This window comes from Muscardinus avellanarius (genome assembly GCF_963383645.1).
Source record: "Muscardinus avellanarius genome assembly, chromosome: 5".
NCBI lineage: Eukaryota > Metazoa > Chordata > Mammalia > Rodentia > Gliridae > Muscardinus > Muscardinus avellanarius.
In genome coordinates this window covers 79,753,381-79,771,710 of record NC_137790.1, presented here as the reverse complement: position 1 = coordinate 79,771,710, position 18,330 = coordinate 79,753,381, and the positions used below count along the sequence as shown (strand labels likewise).

At 39.3% G+C, this 18,330-nt stretch overlaps 1 protein-coding gene across 2 annotated transcripts in view; it reads right to left on the bottom strand.

Moving 5' to 3' along the window:
• The window catches only part of ATP13A4 (ATPase 13A4), a gene marked incomplete at both ends in the record, with an annotated part of 172,667 nt that extends 164,286 nt beyond the window's left edge, over positions 1–8,381 (bottom strand). For both annotated transcript variants that reach the window (XM_080695812.1, XM_080695813.1), the window contains one exon: positions 8,319–8,381. In XM_080695812.1, coding sequence (XP_080551938.1) covers positions 8,319–8,381 — 63 coding nt within the window. The remainder of the gene's footprint in view (positions 1–8,318) is intronic.
• Between the last annotated feature and the right edge of the window lie 9,949 nt (positions 8,382–18,330).

The window sequence follows — 18,330 nt, the reverse complement described above, 5'->3', positions numbered from 1 at the left end:
TATCCCTTTACCCATGAGTGATGCAGACAGCAACTGCCATACATTTCTAGTTCCCTTTCAACATAATGTCTCCAGATATGTTTTTCTTTCTTTAACCAAAAAAAAAACCTCACAGCAGCTCAGAAAAATAAACAATACGGATTAAATTTCTTAAAATATCAAACAGTGACTTTATGTACCTATTCTAAATTTTTTTTAAAAAAAACTTTGTGTTTTGGAAAGAACCTCAAGAAACCCTCTGCACTGAGCCCTGGTTCAAACACGTAAGTTATTATTATCTCTAGCTTCTAAGTAAGGCAAAGTCAAAGAGAGGTGACCATGATTTGCTTTAAAGTTGTAAGAATAAGTAACAGTAGAGCCAGCACTACAATGCTGGTCTCTAGCCTCCTAATGTTTCTTTCCCTTACCCCCTTGCTGTTTTTTCTTCCATTAACAAGTAAAATAGCACATCCAGAATTTTGCAAAACCAAGAGGAAGTAAACTACTGTTTACTGCAAGGACTTAAGCCACAGCTTTCTGTAACTTATCTAAATGCACCTGGGAATTTAACAGTTACATGCTTCAGTTTCCTCATTCATGAAAAATAACAAAGCTCCTACAGTTCCTGAAAGTATTGAATAAATTACTATATGTAAAGTTCTAAATCCATACCTGGCACAAATTGACATCAAAATTTGCTATTACTATTACCATGCCCACTCCCAACTTGTTCCCACTTTTTCCCTATGGGATTAAATGGCAGCAGCATCTTCCTCCATCAGACAAGCTAGGAACCTTAGAGATTTCCTTAGTAACTATTCATCCTGTTCACCCCTTCTTTCTTACTCTATAGTCTAAGGATTATGAAGTCTTTTTAATTCTAACTTCTAAATATCTTTCAAATCTTTTTCTCTTCACATAATCATCTTTGAAAAGGCTACAGATTAGTCCTGATCCTCTCACCTGGACTATTTCAAACACCTCCTCACTGATATCTCTTCCTCCAACCAACCTGCCTCACCCATTCCTTTGGAAAGGCAAACTCTACATGTCATTTCTTGTTTAAGATCTTCTAGTGGCTTTCCTTATCAGCTAGGCTGGCATCACAAATATTCTAATTAAGTCTAGGTTCACCATCAAGATTCTGATTCAGTAGGCCAAGAATGGCGTCTAAGAATCTATTTTTATATATTTCCCAACCTGATTCTAGTACTGTTATTTTATAGAGCTATGCTTGGGAATCATTAGAAAGGATAAAATCTATACCCTTTCGAATGTCTTTCAAAGTCCTTCACAGTCTTACCTACCCCCCTGGGAAAATTAAATGCCATATTTCCCCTTGAAGTTTACTTTATTTGAATCGTTCCTTCTCCCATGTTCCTAGAGCTCTGAATGTACAACTGCCACAGTGGCACATGTTCATTATGTTTGCAGCCTGGCTTCTCAACTGGCAGGGACAGCTTCATGATGTGCATTTGACCTGGGCAGTCACATAGGACCCTGTACCCAAAAGGACCCTACACTTAATTGAATGCACTGCTACCACTGTCCTGAAAGTCTTAATAATTATTAAACAAGAGTCACCTCACTTTCATTTTGTACCAGGCCCCACAAATTATGTACTTGGTCTTGCCCACTCAGCTGTGATCTCCTTGAAAATAGAAGCTGTTTATTATTCATTCAAAATCCTCCTTGGTTAGCCCAGAGACCTCCTGGCACAGAGTAAAGGTTTGTTAAATATTGTTTGAGTTCATACATGAGTGGATGAATGGATAGAATAAAATATCTCAGAGAAAAATATAGTGCAATATGGCTAATTAACTCTGAAAAATAAATTTTGTTTATGCTTGAGGGAGAGAAGAGCCAATTGACAAATTCATGAGATTATTGACCATTCCAGATAAATAACATAACATTTTCAGCTTTGTCTTTAAATTACTCAGACTAGTTCTTCTTTTGAGCCCCGCTATATTCCTGTTCTTCTCCAAGTGTAAAATTGCTGGTTAATGGAGCTTGCAATTACACTATTGAACCTGCGCTGAGGGTTTGTGCCAGGTACTGTGTTTAATTTTGAGGGTGGTAGAAAAGGAAAGGAGGAGACCATGTCAAGGTAAATCAAGCAGGGTCCCTGACCTCCAAAAGCAATTAAATCTCACTCCTCAAGAGTTTATACCAAAGATGAGTTGACTTCATGGGAGTCCAGCAGCAATGAATCAAGAATAAAGACATCAGCCTTGGCCAGTGGCCCAGCTTCCTGAACATTTCAACTGACAAAATGTTTCAGCCCGAACACAATTCCTCCACTATGAGATCTGTGGGTTCACTGGTTAACATTGGCAACCAGCTCCGAGGTGCTGTTGGAGCATAACAAGTGAGTGGCTATTGAGGTGGGGGAGGTGCTTGGGCTCCGGGTGTTAGAGAAGAAAAGGCAAACATCAGCTATCAGAGTGTGCCAAATAGTTGGTGAGGACAAATGTCCCTAGCTCATGCTGATGGCGCAAGGCTTCCAATGGCACTGAGACCACACAGCACCTGCTGCCACATTGCTGCACTAATTTCTTGCTAGGTTCTCAGAAATCACCTGGAAGTTCAAAACAAGTCTCTTGCTTTTCTACATTCATTAAATTTTAGTTGCTCAGTATTTAAAATAATTAATGTTGAATCATTACTAATATAATTAATGTTGAATCATCACCACTGAACATATTACTTCCTTGTAAATTCTCTTTTTTCTCCACACATGCCCAAATAAAACAAGAATATCATATATGGATATCATTCATTTGTTTGCAGCATGCATCATAGTAAAATAAAAATAAAGTTAATCACCTTCTATTCTTTTAAAGCATGATGAACATGTTAGTTGAGAGTAGTAGTACGGGCCTGTAATCCCAGTACTTGAGAATCTGAGAAAGAAGATCGCAAGTTCAAGGCCAGCTTCAGCAACTTAGTGAGATTCCCCAGCAACTTAATGAGACCCTGTTTCAAGATAAAAAATAAAATAGGGTTGGTGTGTTGCTCAGATGTATAACATCCAGGGTTCAATCCTCAGTACCACAAAAAAATTAAATAAAACAAAAACTATCCACATGTTAATCATTTAACATAACACCAACTGATATAATTTCAATAACAAAATTAAGAGATTTTAGCAAAAAATGTAAGTGCCAATAAATAAAAATTTGTTTAACCTCCAATTAAGGAAAGGCAAAAATAATACAACCATAAAACATCATTTTCATGTACTGAATGAGACAAAGTTAAAAAGAGTGATAATGTTCTATGTGAACAGATATGGAGGAAAAAGTAGCTATTGTCAAAAAAGGATTGATATTCAAGTACAAATTGTTACAACCAAACCTTTTGGTTGGAAAGCAATTGGTCATTATGTAACAATCCAAATTTAAGATATGCACCCCCTTTAATGCAGCAAGACATTTTTCTAGGCCTTTATCCTAAGGAAATAATCTGAGAAATATGCAAATATGTGCATACAAAGTTGTCCATCACAGCCAAAACAAAGTGGAAGAGTTAATACAGCACAATTTATCCAATTACAACTTAAACACTGAAATGGCTCTACAGCACTATAATTATCAAAAAGAAAATATGTCCATAATACATTTTTAGGTATAATGAAAAATCCAGCTTTCAAAAATATAGTACTAGAGTGGGGATATAGCACACTGGCAGAGCACTTGCCTGGCACACCCAAGGCTCTGGGTTCCATCCCCAGCACTGCAAAATTAAAGAAATAATGCAAGCACAGATGAATGATTCCATTCTTAATTTAAAGATACATATTTGTGAGTATATGTATGTATTGTGATTGATCTTATTTAATTTTGCCATGATGCATGGTACAAACAAATAGATAATATCCAAATTGTATTTGGGCACAGATGGGGGGAAAGGAAGTCATAAAGAGGCAGTATTCTCAGTGATATTTTGGCATGCATTTATCAGTTGGCCTTCCAGTGGGGAAGGATGGAAGTTCTGTCATAGTATTTACAGATTTTTCTGGCCTATTATCTACATTATTCACTTCCAGCTGCTAATGTGACATCACTAAATACAGAATTGTAAAAAGAAATGTGCAGTTGTGCACCATTACACAGTATTTCCATAACACAGATATAACAAATATAATTGCAAGAATATAGATAATATTAAAATGTAGTAAAATAGTTAGAAAGTGGTGAGTTTTGTGTATGCATTATTATTGGCCTGGAAGAAAAGTCACCAATAAGAAATACTGATGATCATATTCAGGTGTAAACTTATGAATCGTATCTATTCCATTTTTTATATCTTTGTCATTTCAACCTTTTATGGTAAATATGTGATACTTTTATAATAAAAAATAATTGAAATATTCCCCTTATTTTCTAGAACCTAAGAGAAAAAAATCAAGGGACATTACTTTTTTTTTGGGGGGGTGGTATTGGGGTTCCTGGAAGCCCTTCACCTCTGGGCTACACTCCCAGACCTTATTTGGAAACAGGGTCCCTTAAGCCAGCGTGGCTGACTTCGAACCTGTGTGATTCTCCTGTCTCCGCCTCCCAAGTGTGGGAATTACAAGCATGCGCCACCACGCCCGGCTGGGACATTACTTTTGAAACAAGTTTTGCTGGAACAAAACATGTCCCCATAATCATTTCATTAATGTAATAAATGTTTGTATCAATAAAATAATGACATCTTTGTTCAGTCATGGTATGAGGAAATGAACATTGATTATTCTAAGTCCTTCAAAACAAAAATAAGTAACATCAGAATTCAAAGCGATTTGAATTCCCAGGCAGTCTAATATTCTTTCTTTACAAATAAAAGAAACTGAATTCTAAGATGAATGTTTTCCACAAATGAGCACTACAAGGCAGGTATTAGGTAACTCAGTGCTTCTCCTTTTATAAATGTTCTATATAGAGAACAAAATATATATTCCTCTTGTTATTATTTAATGAGAAGAGATGACCTCATTTTGTAGAACAGTATTCATTCAATTGGCTAATCAAGCCTTAACTCCCCCTACCATTTTTTAGACAATAACAGCTCACAAGTTTCTAAACTTATTACTTCTCAAAACACCTCCATATAAATTATCTCAGTTGATCCTCCTAAGAGTCTGTGAGACAGGTAAAATAAGAAAGACCACTCCTATCTGTTAGATAAGAAAATGAGGGCTATAAACAGTCAAGTAACTAGCCCACCGTGAGAACCAGGCCTCTGGCTGGTCACTGTACCTTCTCTCTGTGCATCGCCTACTTTTTTTAATTGGATGCATTGTAATTTCACTTCATCACATTGGGGTATGGGCATCTCCTAATTGAGGCCTTTCAGAAGCAACCTGGATGAACCTTCACTTCCTTCTCTTCCCTTCCTTTTCTTTCTTACTTTGCGAAATGTCCAAGCCCGAGGGTATTCACAAAGCAAGAAATGTAAATGTAAATGGTATTATGAATTTTTAGATGACAATATTGGCTTCCTAAAAGTAATTGACCTGGAAATCAGAGGAAAAATAGATCCTAAGTACTCTAAGGAGATCAGATGTTCTCTATACTTTGTTTCAAGCTTTGGTGACATGTGTTCTGTTAAGAGCACAGTGTCCTCAGAAAGAACTGAAAAGGTATCAATAAGCTACATTCAGATCCAGAGACACAGAGCTTTCAACTTAAACCCCATGTGATGCTTCAGCTCCTCCACTTATTGGCTGATCCAATCTTGGGTAGATTTTCAAGTGCATTTCCATATATATTGTATTTATTATTATATTATATTTATATATTTTTGTTTTTTATTGGTATACTATAGTTTCACATCATAATGTGGATCATATTGACAATGTCATACATTCACACTGTACTTGGTGTCCTCCCCCCTCCCCGCTCCACCCTCCTCCATGTCCAGGTTGACCATGCTACATTCACACTTATACACATATTTGAATATAGCTTCTCCATTAATCAACTTCAGCCTTCTTCCTCTCCTACCCTTCCTCTCTAGCTTTGCTGAGGTTTCCCCTCCATTATCTGGAGTTCTCTGGTATCCCTAATACTCCCTAGTTTGAGCATATTAGAGAAAACATATGTCCCTTCTCTTTCTGGGCTTGGCTGATCTCACTCAACATAATGTTCTCCAGGTCTTTCCATCTTCTTGTGAATGACATGATTTTGTTCTTTATTGCTGAGTAGAATTCCAGGGGACTAAACCCAGGGTCTTAGTCCTATCTCTGAGCCTCACTGCTGGCCCTACTTTATTTTTTTTTTAACTTGGAAACAGGATCTCACTAAGTTACTGAGGACCTGGCTAAGTTGCCAAGGTTGGTCACAGACCTGTGATCCTCCTGTCTCAGCCTCTCAGGTACTGATATTATAGGCAAATATCACCATGCCCAGCCAGTTTCCCCATCTTTAAGAAAGGAATCATAGTACCTACCTTGCAAAGTCATAGTGAAAACTAAATTACTTACTGGCCAGGAAAATACTTCATAAACTCCAACACAGTATAAAAATGTGTGGAATATTTGTCAGCTATCGTGATCATTTTTAAACCTCACTGCTCTGTGTTAGGGGCAGAGGAGTGAGTAGAAACGGGCACGGTGTTAGACGCAGCAACAGGAAGGTGGCCAGACTTCCACAGGCAGAACAGAAGGGAAGCTCCAAGTGCATACTAATGCTGAGCCTCTGCTGAGCCAGCCAGCCAAAGGACTCCTTACCAAGAGACACTGTGTCCCTCTCTGCAGCAAAAGCCCTCTCCACGCTGGTCTTGCAGCTGCATACAAAACCAGGTGGACACCCCAATGCCCTCGGTGGTGCCGTTCTAAAGACGAGCTATTGGCAAAATTGCTTTGTTAAGCAAGGGAAGAGGTAGTTGTTTTCTGAGAACTATGAATGTTTTCTGGAAAATAGATGATCCTTAGTGATGCTTCTAAGACAAATTGTGGAGGAGCAGAAATGAGCATCCAGGAAAAGAATGGGTATGTTTGCAAATGAGGGAGGGAGAAAGAACACACCATTATAAGAGAAAGAGTCCCTGTCTTCTGGGGAGAGAGTGCAAGATGAAAATAAAAGTTTCAAATTAATATTGAGAAAAACAGAATATATTTCTCTCAGGAAAACACTTTGGGGAAACGAGGAGGCTATCCAAAGTGGGACTAGAAAGTCATGTCTGGTGACACTGGTTAGGGATTTGAAGGCAGTTGTCACTTAGCAGTCAAATCTGAAAGAAGTGAGGATATGGTTAACGCCATCTGATGTAGGTGCCTTTTATGTTTTTATAATTTTTCAGCTTTGATTGAAAAAAGGATCTACTCTTGAAGGTCCAAAAAAATGTTGTTGCTATAGGAACAGGTAAGCAGATTAGACTTGAAAGACCAGTTTTGGAACAAAGAATTTAATAGTCAGGGCTCAAGCAATTAGCCAAGAAAACATTTTAAGTAAATATCTTTGGGGTTTGTTATTTATATATTAATTCCAGGAAAATAAAATGCTATTAGAGGATGAGAGCATCACACTTTAACATTTTAATTACATCATTACCGGCATTAAAAGAAAAAACTATGCTTACACAATTAGCAGAAAGACCTTATTAAGTGGAAGTACACATTTCTAACTCGCTCTTGATTACACTGTAATTGAGAAAATAACTTTAAATTCAGCAAGAACAGAGTAATCTTTGATTTTTCTACAGTTCCCAAGATGGGAACATATCTAAAATAAAAGAGACCATGGACCACAGAAAGTTTTCTGTAACCAATTTTTGAAACTAGGGAGCTACAAGTAAATTTTAAAAAGTAAACAGAAAGACATGTAGGCTGATAACTGTTAATATTTTGTCCATCTTCCTTGTCCAGCAGTCTCACAAATGGGACACGTGAGAAGACAAGGTCAGACACCCAGCCCCGGTGCTGCTTCACTGTTGACACATTTCTTAGTCTGAGGGAACACCCTGCTCCTCACCCCTAGGAGTATTAGAAGTTTTGCACAGAACTTGCTATACTGATGAGGTTCAAAAAACAAATTATCAAGTGGCATTGTGCTTCTCTCCCTTTCTGTTTTATTTTTAAAAGAAAGCATTCCTGATAAAATGAACACAATATTTTCATTCTAGCAAATTTCTACTGTCAGAGGTTACATTTGAGGGACAGAAAGGTACCTTGGCCATCACCTTTTCTTGTGTAACCCCAGAGTCAAAGTGCAGAAAGTGTGTGTGTGTGTGTGTGTGTGTGTGTGTGTGTGTGTGTGTGTGTGTCCAGCAGCGATTGTGTGCATCTCAGAGGCTGGGGAAAGGGAACAGGACGGGAAGAGAGGAATGAACGAACGTGGCTAGAATCTTACCATCTCATTCTCTTCGCCTTCATTGAGCAAAGCGTGCTGGCCCTTCTCAAAGTGGTCCCCCATGAACAAGTGTTCACTCCTCCCTGACCCTCCTGAGCAGACTCGTCCAGGATGAGGAACGAGGAACTCTCCGAGCCACCGCCGCTGCCCCAAATGACTGAAAGAGTTAATGATCCTCCAGGTTAAAACTGCTTCTGGAGCACACACCTCTCAGCAAATGACAATACTTAGCAGACTGAACTCCTCCCACGAGTCACCCTCTGCTAGAAAGAATTTCTGGCTGCTCCTTGCTTACTGCATTCGCGCAGAGCAGCTGTCTGGAAGGAGGCTGCTCCCATGCCGATCTTTTTGTGCCCAACTTACAGGGAAAGGACTCATTGCCGGCCCAGTGCCTGGCAGCCTCAGACATCTGACTGCAAATCCAACAGGACAATGCGGAGTTGGCAGGACCCTTCCGAGGAGCAAGCGGGAGAACTCCCAGGTTTCTGCCTCTTTCACTGGAGCCGAGAAACTGGGGGTGGGGGAGGCTACCCAACCTGCAGATTGCTTAATGAAAACCCCAATCTGTACGTTTTTAGTAGTACCCTCATTCATTTTGCTTACAAAAAGCACAAATTGTCACTAATCTCTCTCAAAAAGGTATTCATAATTGTACTTCCTCGTGCGTGCAAAAATATTTTATTGTGTATGTGGAATTAAATTTACTTTTTGAAGAACATGTAGGAAAAGACTATTCTATGTAGTCTCCTGCCACTCAAATATGGGCATTTAAACTCTTAAAGATGTTTAGAGATAAAAATAGTCAAGTGACTATACAATACTCCTTGTTTTTAGTTTATTCACAAGCTATGTAATAGGCATCATTTGAGCACAAGGACTATGCAGATAAAGCAAGTCATATTTACTACCCTCAACCTGATGTAGAGATTCAAACACACAAGCAAGTATGGTAAAAGGTGGGGTTTTATTCAGAAACGTACAACATAAGCCTAAGACAGCTGTGAGTAGTTCCAGATGTGGTAGAGAGAAGCACAGACTTACTTTGCCTCTGGATTTCAGCTGTTCGTCTGCACTGGTCTTGCTGTGTGATCATTTAACCTACAGAAACTGGCTCTCCTCATCTGGTGACATCTGGCAGGAATATAAAATGAATGGAATGATACTTGTGAAAACATGTTGTACAGCGCCGACCAAGTGCTGTTGGTGTTATTAGACCAGATGTCCAATTTAACAGCAATTGCAGAGCATAGTAGTTAAGGGCATGTTTTCTAATTTGGGAGACCCTGGGTTCAAATTTGGCCTTTATCAGGTGGTAGCTATGCCACCCTGGGGTATGGCAAGATGCATAAACTTCATAAGCCTCTATTTGCTCACATGTAAAATAAAGATGATGATAACAGAACCTCTCTCTCTGAAGCTGTTTTGAGGAACAGTTCCTGGGAAATAGCAGGTGTTCAATAAAAGAGAATTATTTTTACTTTCATTGGGTCCATTTACTATCCTTCAAGCTAAATACAACTGTTAGCACTGGTATCTCCAACCTAACACAAGTAAGTAACCCCAAAAGACCAAGGTGTGTGTGTGTGTGTGTGTGTGTGTGTGTGTGTGTGTGTGTGTGTGTGAATTTATGCATACAGATATGTGTGGGTGACCTTGAGCAAATGATAAAGTATAAAGTAAACAAAAAGTGAGCTAAGCAAACTCATTGTAATATTAATTACAAACATGCATATATGTATGCCTAGATACATATATGTATATATATATACCTCTGATTTTCCAAAAATTATAAGCACAATTTAATCAAATCGAATAAAAATATTTTATCACAAAACAAACATATAAGAACTATGGAGTTTCAATTTTTTAGTTGACAAAATGACCTGGAATTTTTCAGAGATTCAAAACTTGGTAAATATACTAAAATTCACTGAATTGTATACTTTAAAGTGGTAAAAAAAATTATGGAAATAAACTTTTTATTAAAAATTATACCCCAAAAATAGTAAGAGAGTGCTTTACAGCTATAGTAGTCAGCCATTTAATATATTTAACAGAGAAAAAAATAAAACAAGACTTCAAACTTCATCTTAACTTTTGAATGTTAGTAAGTGAAGTGGTAAAACTCAACCAGTGCTGGTGGGCAGGGGAGAGAATCACATTACAATCTCCTGGCTCCAGCTGGCTATACTAGTACTGCTTCCATCTGGCTGGAATCCCAAATACACTTAGCAACTCGTACACCATGAGGGGTTAAAATGAGTGAGCAACTGATTAGGAGCCAGAGAAGAAACTGCACGTGAACTTACCCAGAAAATGAATTAGGTTGTGCTGTTAACAATACTTAAGTGAAATTTGCACAGGAAAATAAGTCCTTAGAATCATCAGAAGCTTTTGTTTAAAATAAAAATAGAGCACTCATAGAAAAATTATGTTCAACACCATGATCTAGCAGAACTGAGAATTCTTCAGTACAGAGTTTCCTCGGGTCTCTTAGGGATTCCAATTGTACACTTCCAAGTTTGGTTTGTGGTGCCTGACTCCTGGGCACTATGTGTCCTCTCCCTTAGCACTGCTACTCCACGAACAGCAGAGCATCCTGAAACAAGGCAAGGTAATATGGGAAAGCCAAGAACTCACACTGCACACTTCCATGCATGAGGCCTTCTTGGCATTTTCCATACACCATGGAACACGACCTGTGCAACAGCCTCTGTGGCTGGTATAATCATGGTCATCCCCACTTAGCAGACAAGGAAGCACAGGTGCAGAAAATAAGTAACTTGTCTAAATTCAGACAATTGGTTAATGACAAAATGAGTATTCAGACCCAGGCAATGCAGCTCCCTCAGCCGGGACTCTAGTTACTAGACTAATACCACCGCTACAGGTTTGTTTAGGCACACTCAAAGTGCACTGCAAGGGACCTTGCACTTTTATGACCAGGAAAGCCCCTTTGTGGAGGAAGTCTTCAGTAGATGGAGATGCCGGAGCCCAGACATAGGAAAGAGCATGTGAAGCAATGGATCCCTGGAGCTATGGGCGGGAGAACCGCACAGCTCTGTTCAGAGTCGGTCCCTCCTCTCTGCTGCTGGCAAGGAGCAGGTAAACAAAAAGGGGGCAGGGGAATGCAGCAAGGAACACGATGGGTGACGGCCATTCCATGGAGGCCTCCTATGCCAGGCCTGAGTCTGAGCTTATCATGATAAGCCATGATAACATATGTATGTGCATTTCTCCTGAGCGGCCCATGCTGTCACATGATAGGAGGCGTCGCCTGTGCAGATGCTAAAGGGACTTAGTCCTTCTGTGTGGTATTGTAGGCATAAAGATAGTTTCAACTTTCCACGTTGAATCTTCTATTTCCCTTTGGAACATTATGTAAAAATTGTTCTTTAAACCAGCCTCTCTTTCCCTTCATTTTGTATGTTTAATATTTCTACTGTGCACTACATGGGCCTCACAGGACGTGTCTGGCATGCATGTGAGAATAGTAAATGTAGATTTGATATGGTCGGAAGTCTGATTTTGACATTTTGCTGACATATTTCATTCATTCATTCATTCATTCACATTTATTTGATTGAACTCCATGCGTTAAGATCTGTAGTAGCTAAAGAATAAAGACTCATACAGAATAACCTGGAAAACTAGGCATAGTGATACATGCCTGTAATCCCAGTACTTGGGAGCCTGAGACAGGAGGATTGCAGGTTTGAGGCCAGTTTCAGCAACTTAGCAAGACTCTCAGAAACCTGACAAGACCCTGTTTCAAAACAAAAATTAAAAATGACTGGGGGCTGGGCATAGTGGCACACTTTTTTAATCCTAGTACTTCTTGTTTAATCCTAGTACTTGTTTGATCACAGGTTTGCAGCCAGCCTCAACAACTTAGTGAGGCCCTCCACAATTTAGTGAGAACCTGTTTGAAAATAAAAAATAAAATAGGGTAAGGAGTGTAGCTCAGAGATAGAACGCCCTGAGATTTCATCTCCAGGAACATGTACACACACACACACACACACACACACACACACACACACACACACACACACACAAATGATCTGAAAGAGTAAAGTCAGTTGTGGGAACAAGATCAACACCAAAATATAAATTTCAAAACATGTGCTAATTTCACAGGAGTGACAGTGAAAACTTGAGAAGACAGTTGGCTCAGGAGGCTTTGTGAAGGTAGGGAGTCAGTTCAAGGCTGGCTTGAATAAATGCAGATGGATGGGGGAAACATTATTGACCAAAAAGACTGAGAGCAGAGGCAACCAACCTCGTTCTAGGGACTATGACTCATATACATGGCTGATGACTTAGAATTGAGAGGAATGGCCAAGAGTAAAAGTTGCTTCAGTCATTCTAATTTTGTCTCTGTACTCATTTCTTCTCAAATATTCTATCCCAACTAGGGCCAGGCGTGGTGGCGCACACTTGTAATCCCTGCACTTGGGAGGCTGAGACAGGAGGATCATGCAAGTTCGAAGCCAGCCTCAGCTACTTAGTGAGGCTCTCGGCAACTTACTGAGACCCTGTTTGCAAATAAAACATAAAATATATCTGGGACCACACACACAAAAAAAATATTCTATCCCAACTGAGATGGGGGGATAGGGAATAAATAATTTGCTACTTCTCTGCTCATTTTGTATCTCTTTCTTCTATTTATTCCAAGAGCGTGTCTGCTGCTCTTAGTACTTCTCAGTTCTTGGGTGTCTGCAGTAGATCTTAAATAGAAATAATGGCAGTACTGGCTTCCCTGCTAGGTGTGTGAGAATGCTGATATTTCTCTTACTGAACCCATTTAGATGGAGTGAAGATAAGTAGTAATAATATTTCATCATATATTAATTTCCATCTTTCATCTGAGAACTCCACAGCATATTACAAACATTATTCCTTGCAACATCTCTGTGAAGTAGGGAGGTGAGTAATATTATTGCCCCCATTTGAAAGCTTTAGGAACTGAGTCATAAAGGGGTCACGAAGAACTGTTCAAGGTCATGCGTCCTCAGCATGGAGTGGGATCTGAAATGAATACAGTATTTCTGCTTTGTCATTGCCAACAAGCTGGCTCAGTCCTTTTCTCCAGTCCTCATGACACAGATCTAATATTTGTAAAGGACTTGAGATGTTTAGTCATAGAACATTATCTAAACTCAAAGTTTTGCTGTTATTATTAATTACAAGACTTGTATGCTAATATATACTTTGTGGACCATACCATAGCAAGCAAAGATGTGATATCCCCAAGAGGAATTACCTGCCTCAAGGTAGTGATGTGAAGTTTAATTGAGTTAATTAATGTTTGTAAAACATTTAGCAACCCTTGGATTAAAGGGTCTAATACAAATATACAAGGGCTCCCTATTAATTACAGAAGAAAAGAGTAGGCTAATAGCTGTGAAGAATTGATCTCAAATGTCCCCACTCAGCATTGGGTTCTGACCTTTTTCAAGGTGGTTTGGACTGGTTTATTTTTCAGGTTCAGAAGAGTTCTGAAGATTTAAAAAAAATACAAAGCTCCTTTATGGAAATAAGGCAGCTTCCCTTGTGTGAAGTTTACCTTAGTTTGCAACTGTTATAACAATTCCAGGTGACTAAGGACAGTCTATAAAAACAAAAGCCAAAGAATCAGTCCCCAGATGGAAATTTTTTGCCAGTGTATTTGATTTTGAGAACTTTTAACATAAAAAACTGTATATACAAAAAATGTTAGAGTATGACTATTAAGAATTGAATTATGGACCAGCTGAATTATGGAACCAGTCTAGGTGTCCATCAACAGATGAATGTAATACAAAACTATGGTATATGCACACAATGGGATTTTACTCAGCCATAAAGAATAAAATTATCTCATCTGTAGAAAAATTAATGGAACTCCAAAATGTTATGCTAAGCTAGATTAGCGCTGTCTCAAAAAATAATTTTATGTTTTCTCTTATATGTGGAAGCAAGACTGAAGTTGAGAAACAACAGTAACATCCGATAGAAGAATAGAGACTTCAGTGGAGTCTCTAGAGACTTTTTGAATTACAAGTCTAGAATTAAAAGTCTTGAGACTTTCAGAGTGCTGGAGGGGGTTTATGTGAGGGAAGAGGGAGGACAGAGATGTAAAGAATTTAACAGTTGAAATAATGATACATACATATATAAAATTACCAATTCCAATCACAAAGACATATATGAGGAGGAGAAGGGAGGTCCAAAGGAAAGTGCTCCAAGAGTCATATGCGTGTATGTTCTTATCACTCTAAACTCCAGTATGATGCATAATTACAATGCACCAAATAAAAAATGTAAAAAAGAATTGGAGTCAATTAAAGCAATAGCCTTCAAAATTACTGTCTCCCTTATCATTTCTTAAATGAATAAAATTTTGGAAAACCCATGTAATGGTTTGTCAGAGGTTATAATCTGCAAGAACTGGAACTCAACCAAAGACTCATGTTTTATATCTGGTACTTCAATACTGCCAGACTGCTACTCACTTTTGCAAAGGTATCTGAACATTATTCTTTGAAACAATCTTTCTAGAATATTTTTAAAAGACTTCATTTGCAAATTTATTATTTAAATTTAACATGTCCATAACCCCCTACTGTGTAAAGTCATGGCTAGTGAATCATAGGACATACTCATTACTTAGGCAAGATACAGTGTGTTTGGAACATAACATCGACCCACCCATTGGAGTTAAAAAAAAAAAAATCTGTGCTTAGAGGCACTGGTGAAATTGCAGGTGCTAATAAAAGAAGTTCCATTGATTAGGCACTTGGAGTTTATGGTGATCTTTGCAGAAAAGCATTTGGCCAAGGAAGAAGGAGAAGAAAATTTTAAGACAGAAGTTTCAAATGATTCCAACAAAGCTGGGTATGGTGGTGCATAGCTATAATTCCAGCTACTAAGGAGGCTGAGGCAGGAGGATTGTGAGTTTGAGACCAGCCTGGGAATCTTAGTAAAACTCTATCTCAAAATAAAGGAATGGAGAGGAGAGAAGTGAAGGGGTCCAGTGATAAAAGCAGGTGATACTTGGAAATCCAGAGAGGAAGTTGGCTCTAGGGAGATCCATCCTCCACTGACTAAGTCCTAGTCAGAAGCCTAGAGCCTACAGCAATGTCACAGGCAGTTAGGAGGTGGCAAATGAAAGGAGTCCATACTCCTAAGAACTAAGATCCTAAGATCTTAGTTCAAGATCTTGAGTTCCTGCCAGACAGGAACTAAGGAATGGTAGAACCCACGGTGAACCGTGGGTTTGAGGATGAGGCAGGAGCCCAATTAGCAGAAGTAGAGCACAGCATCAGTCAGACTGGCAGAATTATGACTTGGGATAGTAGAGAGCAAGTCCACTGGGTTTGGTACCCTTGCTGTGGGCCCAGGATGGCTTGGAACTGGGCTGAGCCCCCTGTGGGAAATCAATAATAGACATCTGCTGGAAAAGGAAAAAGGGCCAGGCTGGGACTCCACTGCCTGCCTATTGGGCCTCCCTGTTTATCATCCTTCCAAAGGTCCACTCTAGGATGATTGATGCAGATTACCTCTATCATCAACAAGTAAGAAGGGGGAGGAAAAGAATGAAAATAACATTAATAAAAACCAGCTGGTATCATTGGTTGACATACTACTGTAATACCAATACTTGGGAGGCAGAGATAGGAGAATTGTAGGTTCAAGGCCGGTCTTGGCAACTTAGTGAGGCTCTCAGCAACTTAGTGAGACTCTATTTCAAAATAAAAAATAAAATAGAACTAGTATATGAGATACTGAGACAGGAGGATCCAGATTTGCAGCCAGCCTCAGTGACTTAGTGAGGCCCTCTACAACTTAGTGAGACCCTGTTTCAAAATAAGAAATAAAAAATAGGGCTAGGGTGTAGCTCAGAGGTAGAATAGGTTCAATCCCTAGTACCAAAAAATTAATAAAAATCATAACTTTCATTTGTGCTGAATGTGGTGGTGCACACTTGTAATCCCACTACTTGGGAGGCTGAGGGATGAGACAGGAGGATCACAGGCCTGATTTAAACTAAAAAAGTAAAAAAAAGGGGCTGGGGGTATGACTCAGAAAATGTCTCTGGATTCAATCCCCAGTACAAAAAAAAATAGTGGGAAGTGTTAATTTTGGGTGGAATAAGAAAAAAGTTTTGGTAATCCAACCCTCCCTCAGTTAGAGTGGCATCAAAAAGGATCTCCTAAAATCTTCTATCAACTATGACACAGAACCTCAAATAAACAGGCAATCTAAGTAAAACTAATCTTCCATCTTCCAATCTCTATTCCTACATAGGCATCTGGGGACTGCCTCTGCCATGGCAATCCCCTCCTTTGCATGCCCCTATAGCAGGTAACCTGACTATCTTTGTCTGCCATGAGAGCAGAACTGCACTTCCCCCATCACCACCAACTTTTCCAGACCCTAAATGCTGTGGTCCCAATCCAGACCTACCAAATCAGAACCCCTCTGGGGATGCAAACACTTACGAGAAGAGAGAGAGAGAGAGAGAGAGAGAGAGAGAGAGAGAGAGAGAGAGAGAGAGAGAGAGAGAGGGAGCTGGGTGCGTGCTGGCAGGGCATGGCTGTAATACCAGTGGGAGGCTGAGACAGGAGAATCACAGGTTCAAAGCCAGCATGCTGTAACTGAATGAGATCCTGTTTCAAAATTTAAAAAAAATTAAATAGGGGTAGCTTAAAGGTAGATTGCCCCTGGGTTCAATCTCCAGTAACACAAAAAGAAAAAAAAAGAAGGAAGGATAGAAGAAGACAGGGGAGGGGAGGGGAAAGGAGAGGAGAAGAAAGCAGATCTATAAGGTTGTCAGGCTATCCATGATACAGTGACTGTGAAGCTGAGATGCAGAACTCAATGTAGTATATGATTCCATTTTTGTAAAAGCAGAAAATGTATCTGTATGTGTGCATGATGTGTTGTTTATTAGGATATTTAAACAAAGGAGTTCTTGGACTTGGGTGTTAGCCGTTGTTCCTTGTTTCCTTCTGCCATTTGTCTCCCAAATCCTCAATGCACTGAAACTAATCTCTACCTCAGAACTAGACAGTTCATATTATAGCTTTATCATTTCATAGTCATGGAAAATTAAACAAGTTACTCAATTACCCTAAGTTTCAGTTTTTTACCTATGAAATGGGATGACACTATGACTCTATTCTATGGGATTGTTGTAAAAATAAATAAGAAAACATGTAGAAGTTGAAGATACCGTGTACTGAAGATTTTTTATTCCTTAAAAATAATATGAAATTGAAAAAAGGACTAATTTTTTATTTTTGCAGTACTGGGGATGGAAGGCATTCTACCTTTGAGCTACACCCCCAGTCCTTTTTTGATTCTTTATTTTGAAACAGGGTCTCTTACTAAGTTGCAGAGGGCCTCACTAAGTAGCTAAGGCTTGCCACGAAGCACAAACCTCGATCCTCCTGTTCCAGTCTCCCAAGTACTGAGATTACAAGCGTGTGCCACCACACCTGGCTCAAAATAGGACTATTTGAAAGTGTTTTTATTGATCTTTCTAAAATAAGCACACTTGGTTTACTAAAGAGTCAAAGAGTATCAGTCTATCAGGACAAGAGCAGGCCTGGCCAACTCAGAGGTCCGGCCTCCCTGGACTTTCTGCATTGCTGGGCCTTGCTAAGGGCACTGCTGGCTAGCACATGCAGTCCTAGTCCCAGACTGGGTGCTTCATAGAAAAATCTACATGATATTTGGCAAGATAGAGAGTCATCCAAACATTGAATTACCTGGCTAAAATCCCTAAATGGGTTGATTAAACTGATACGAAGAATTCAACTATCCCTTGAAATGCAGTTGCAGGAACACATGACAGTGCTTATCTTGAGAGGAACAGGAATTTCAGAAACACAGGTGGTCATATTCAAGGATCTGACTACTTATAATGTAAGAAAGGCTTCACACTGACCCAGCGATCCCAAGGAAAGAACTACGATTCACAGGAAGAAACGGCCGCATAATGGCTAAGAGTAAGGCGTCC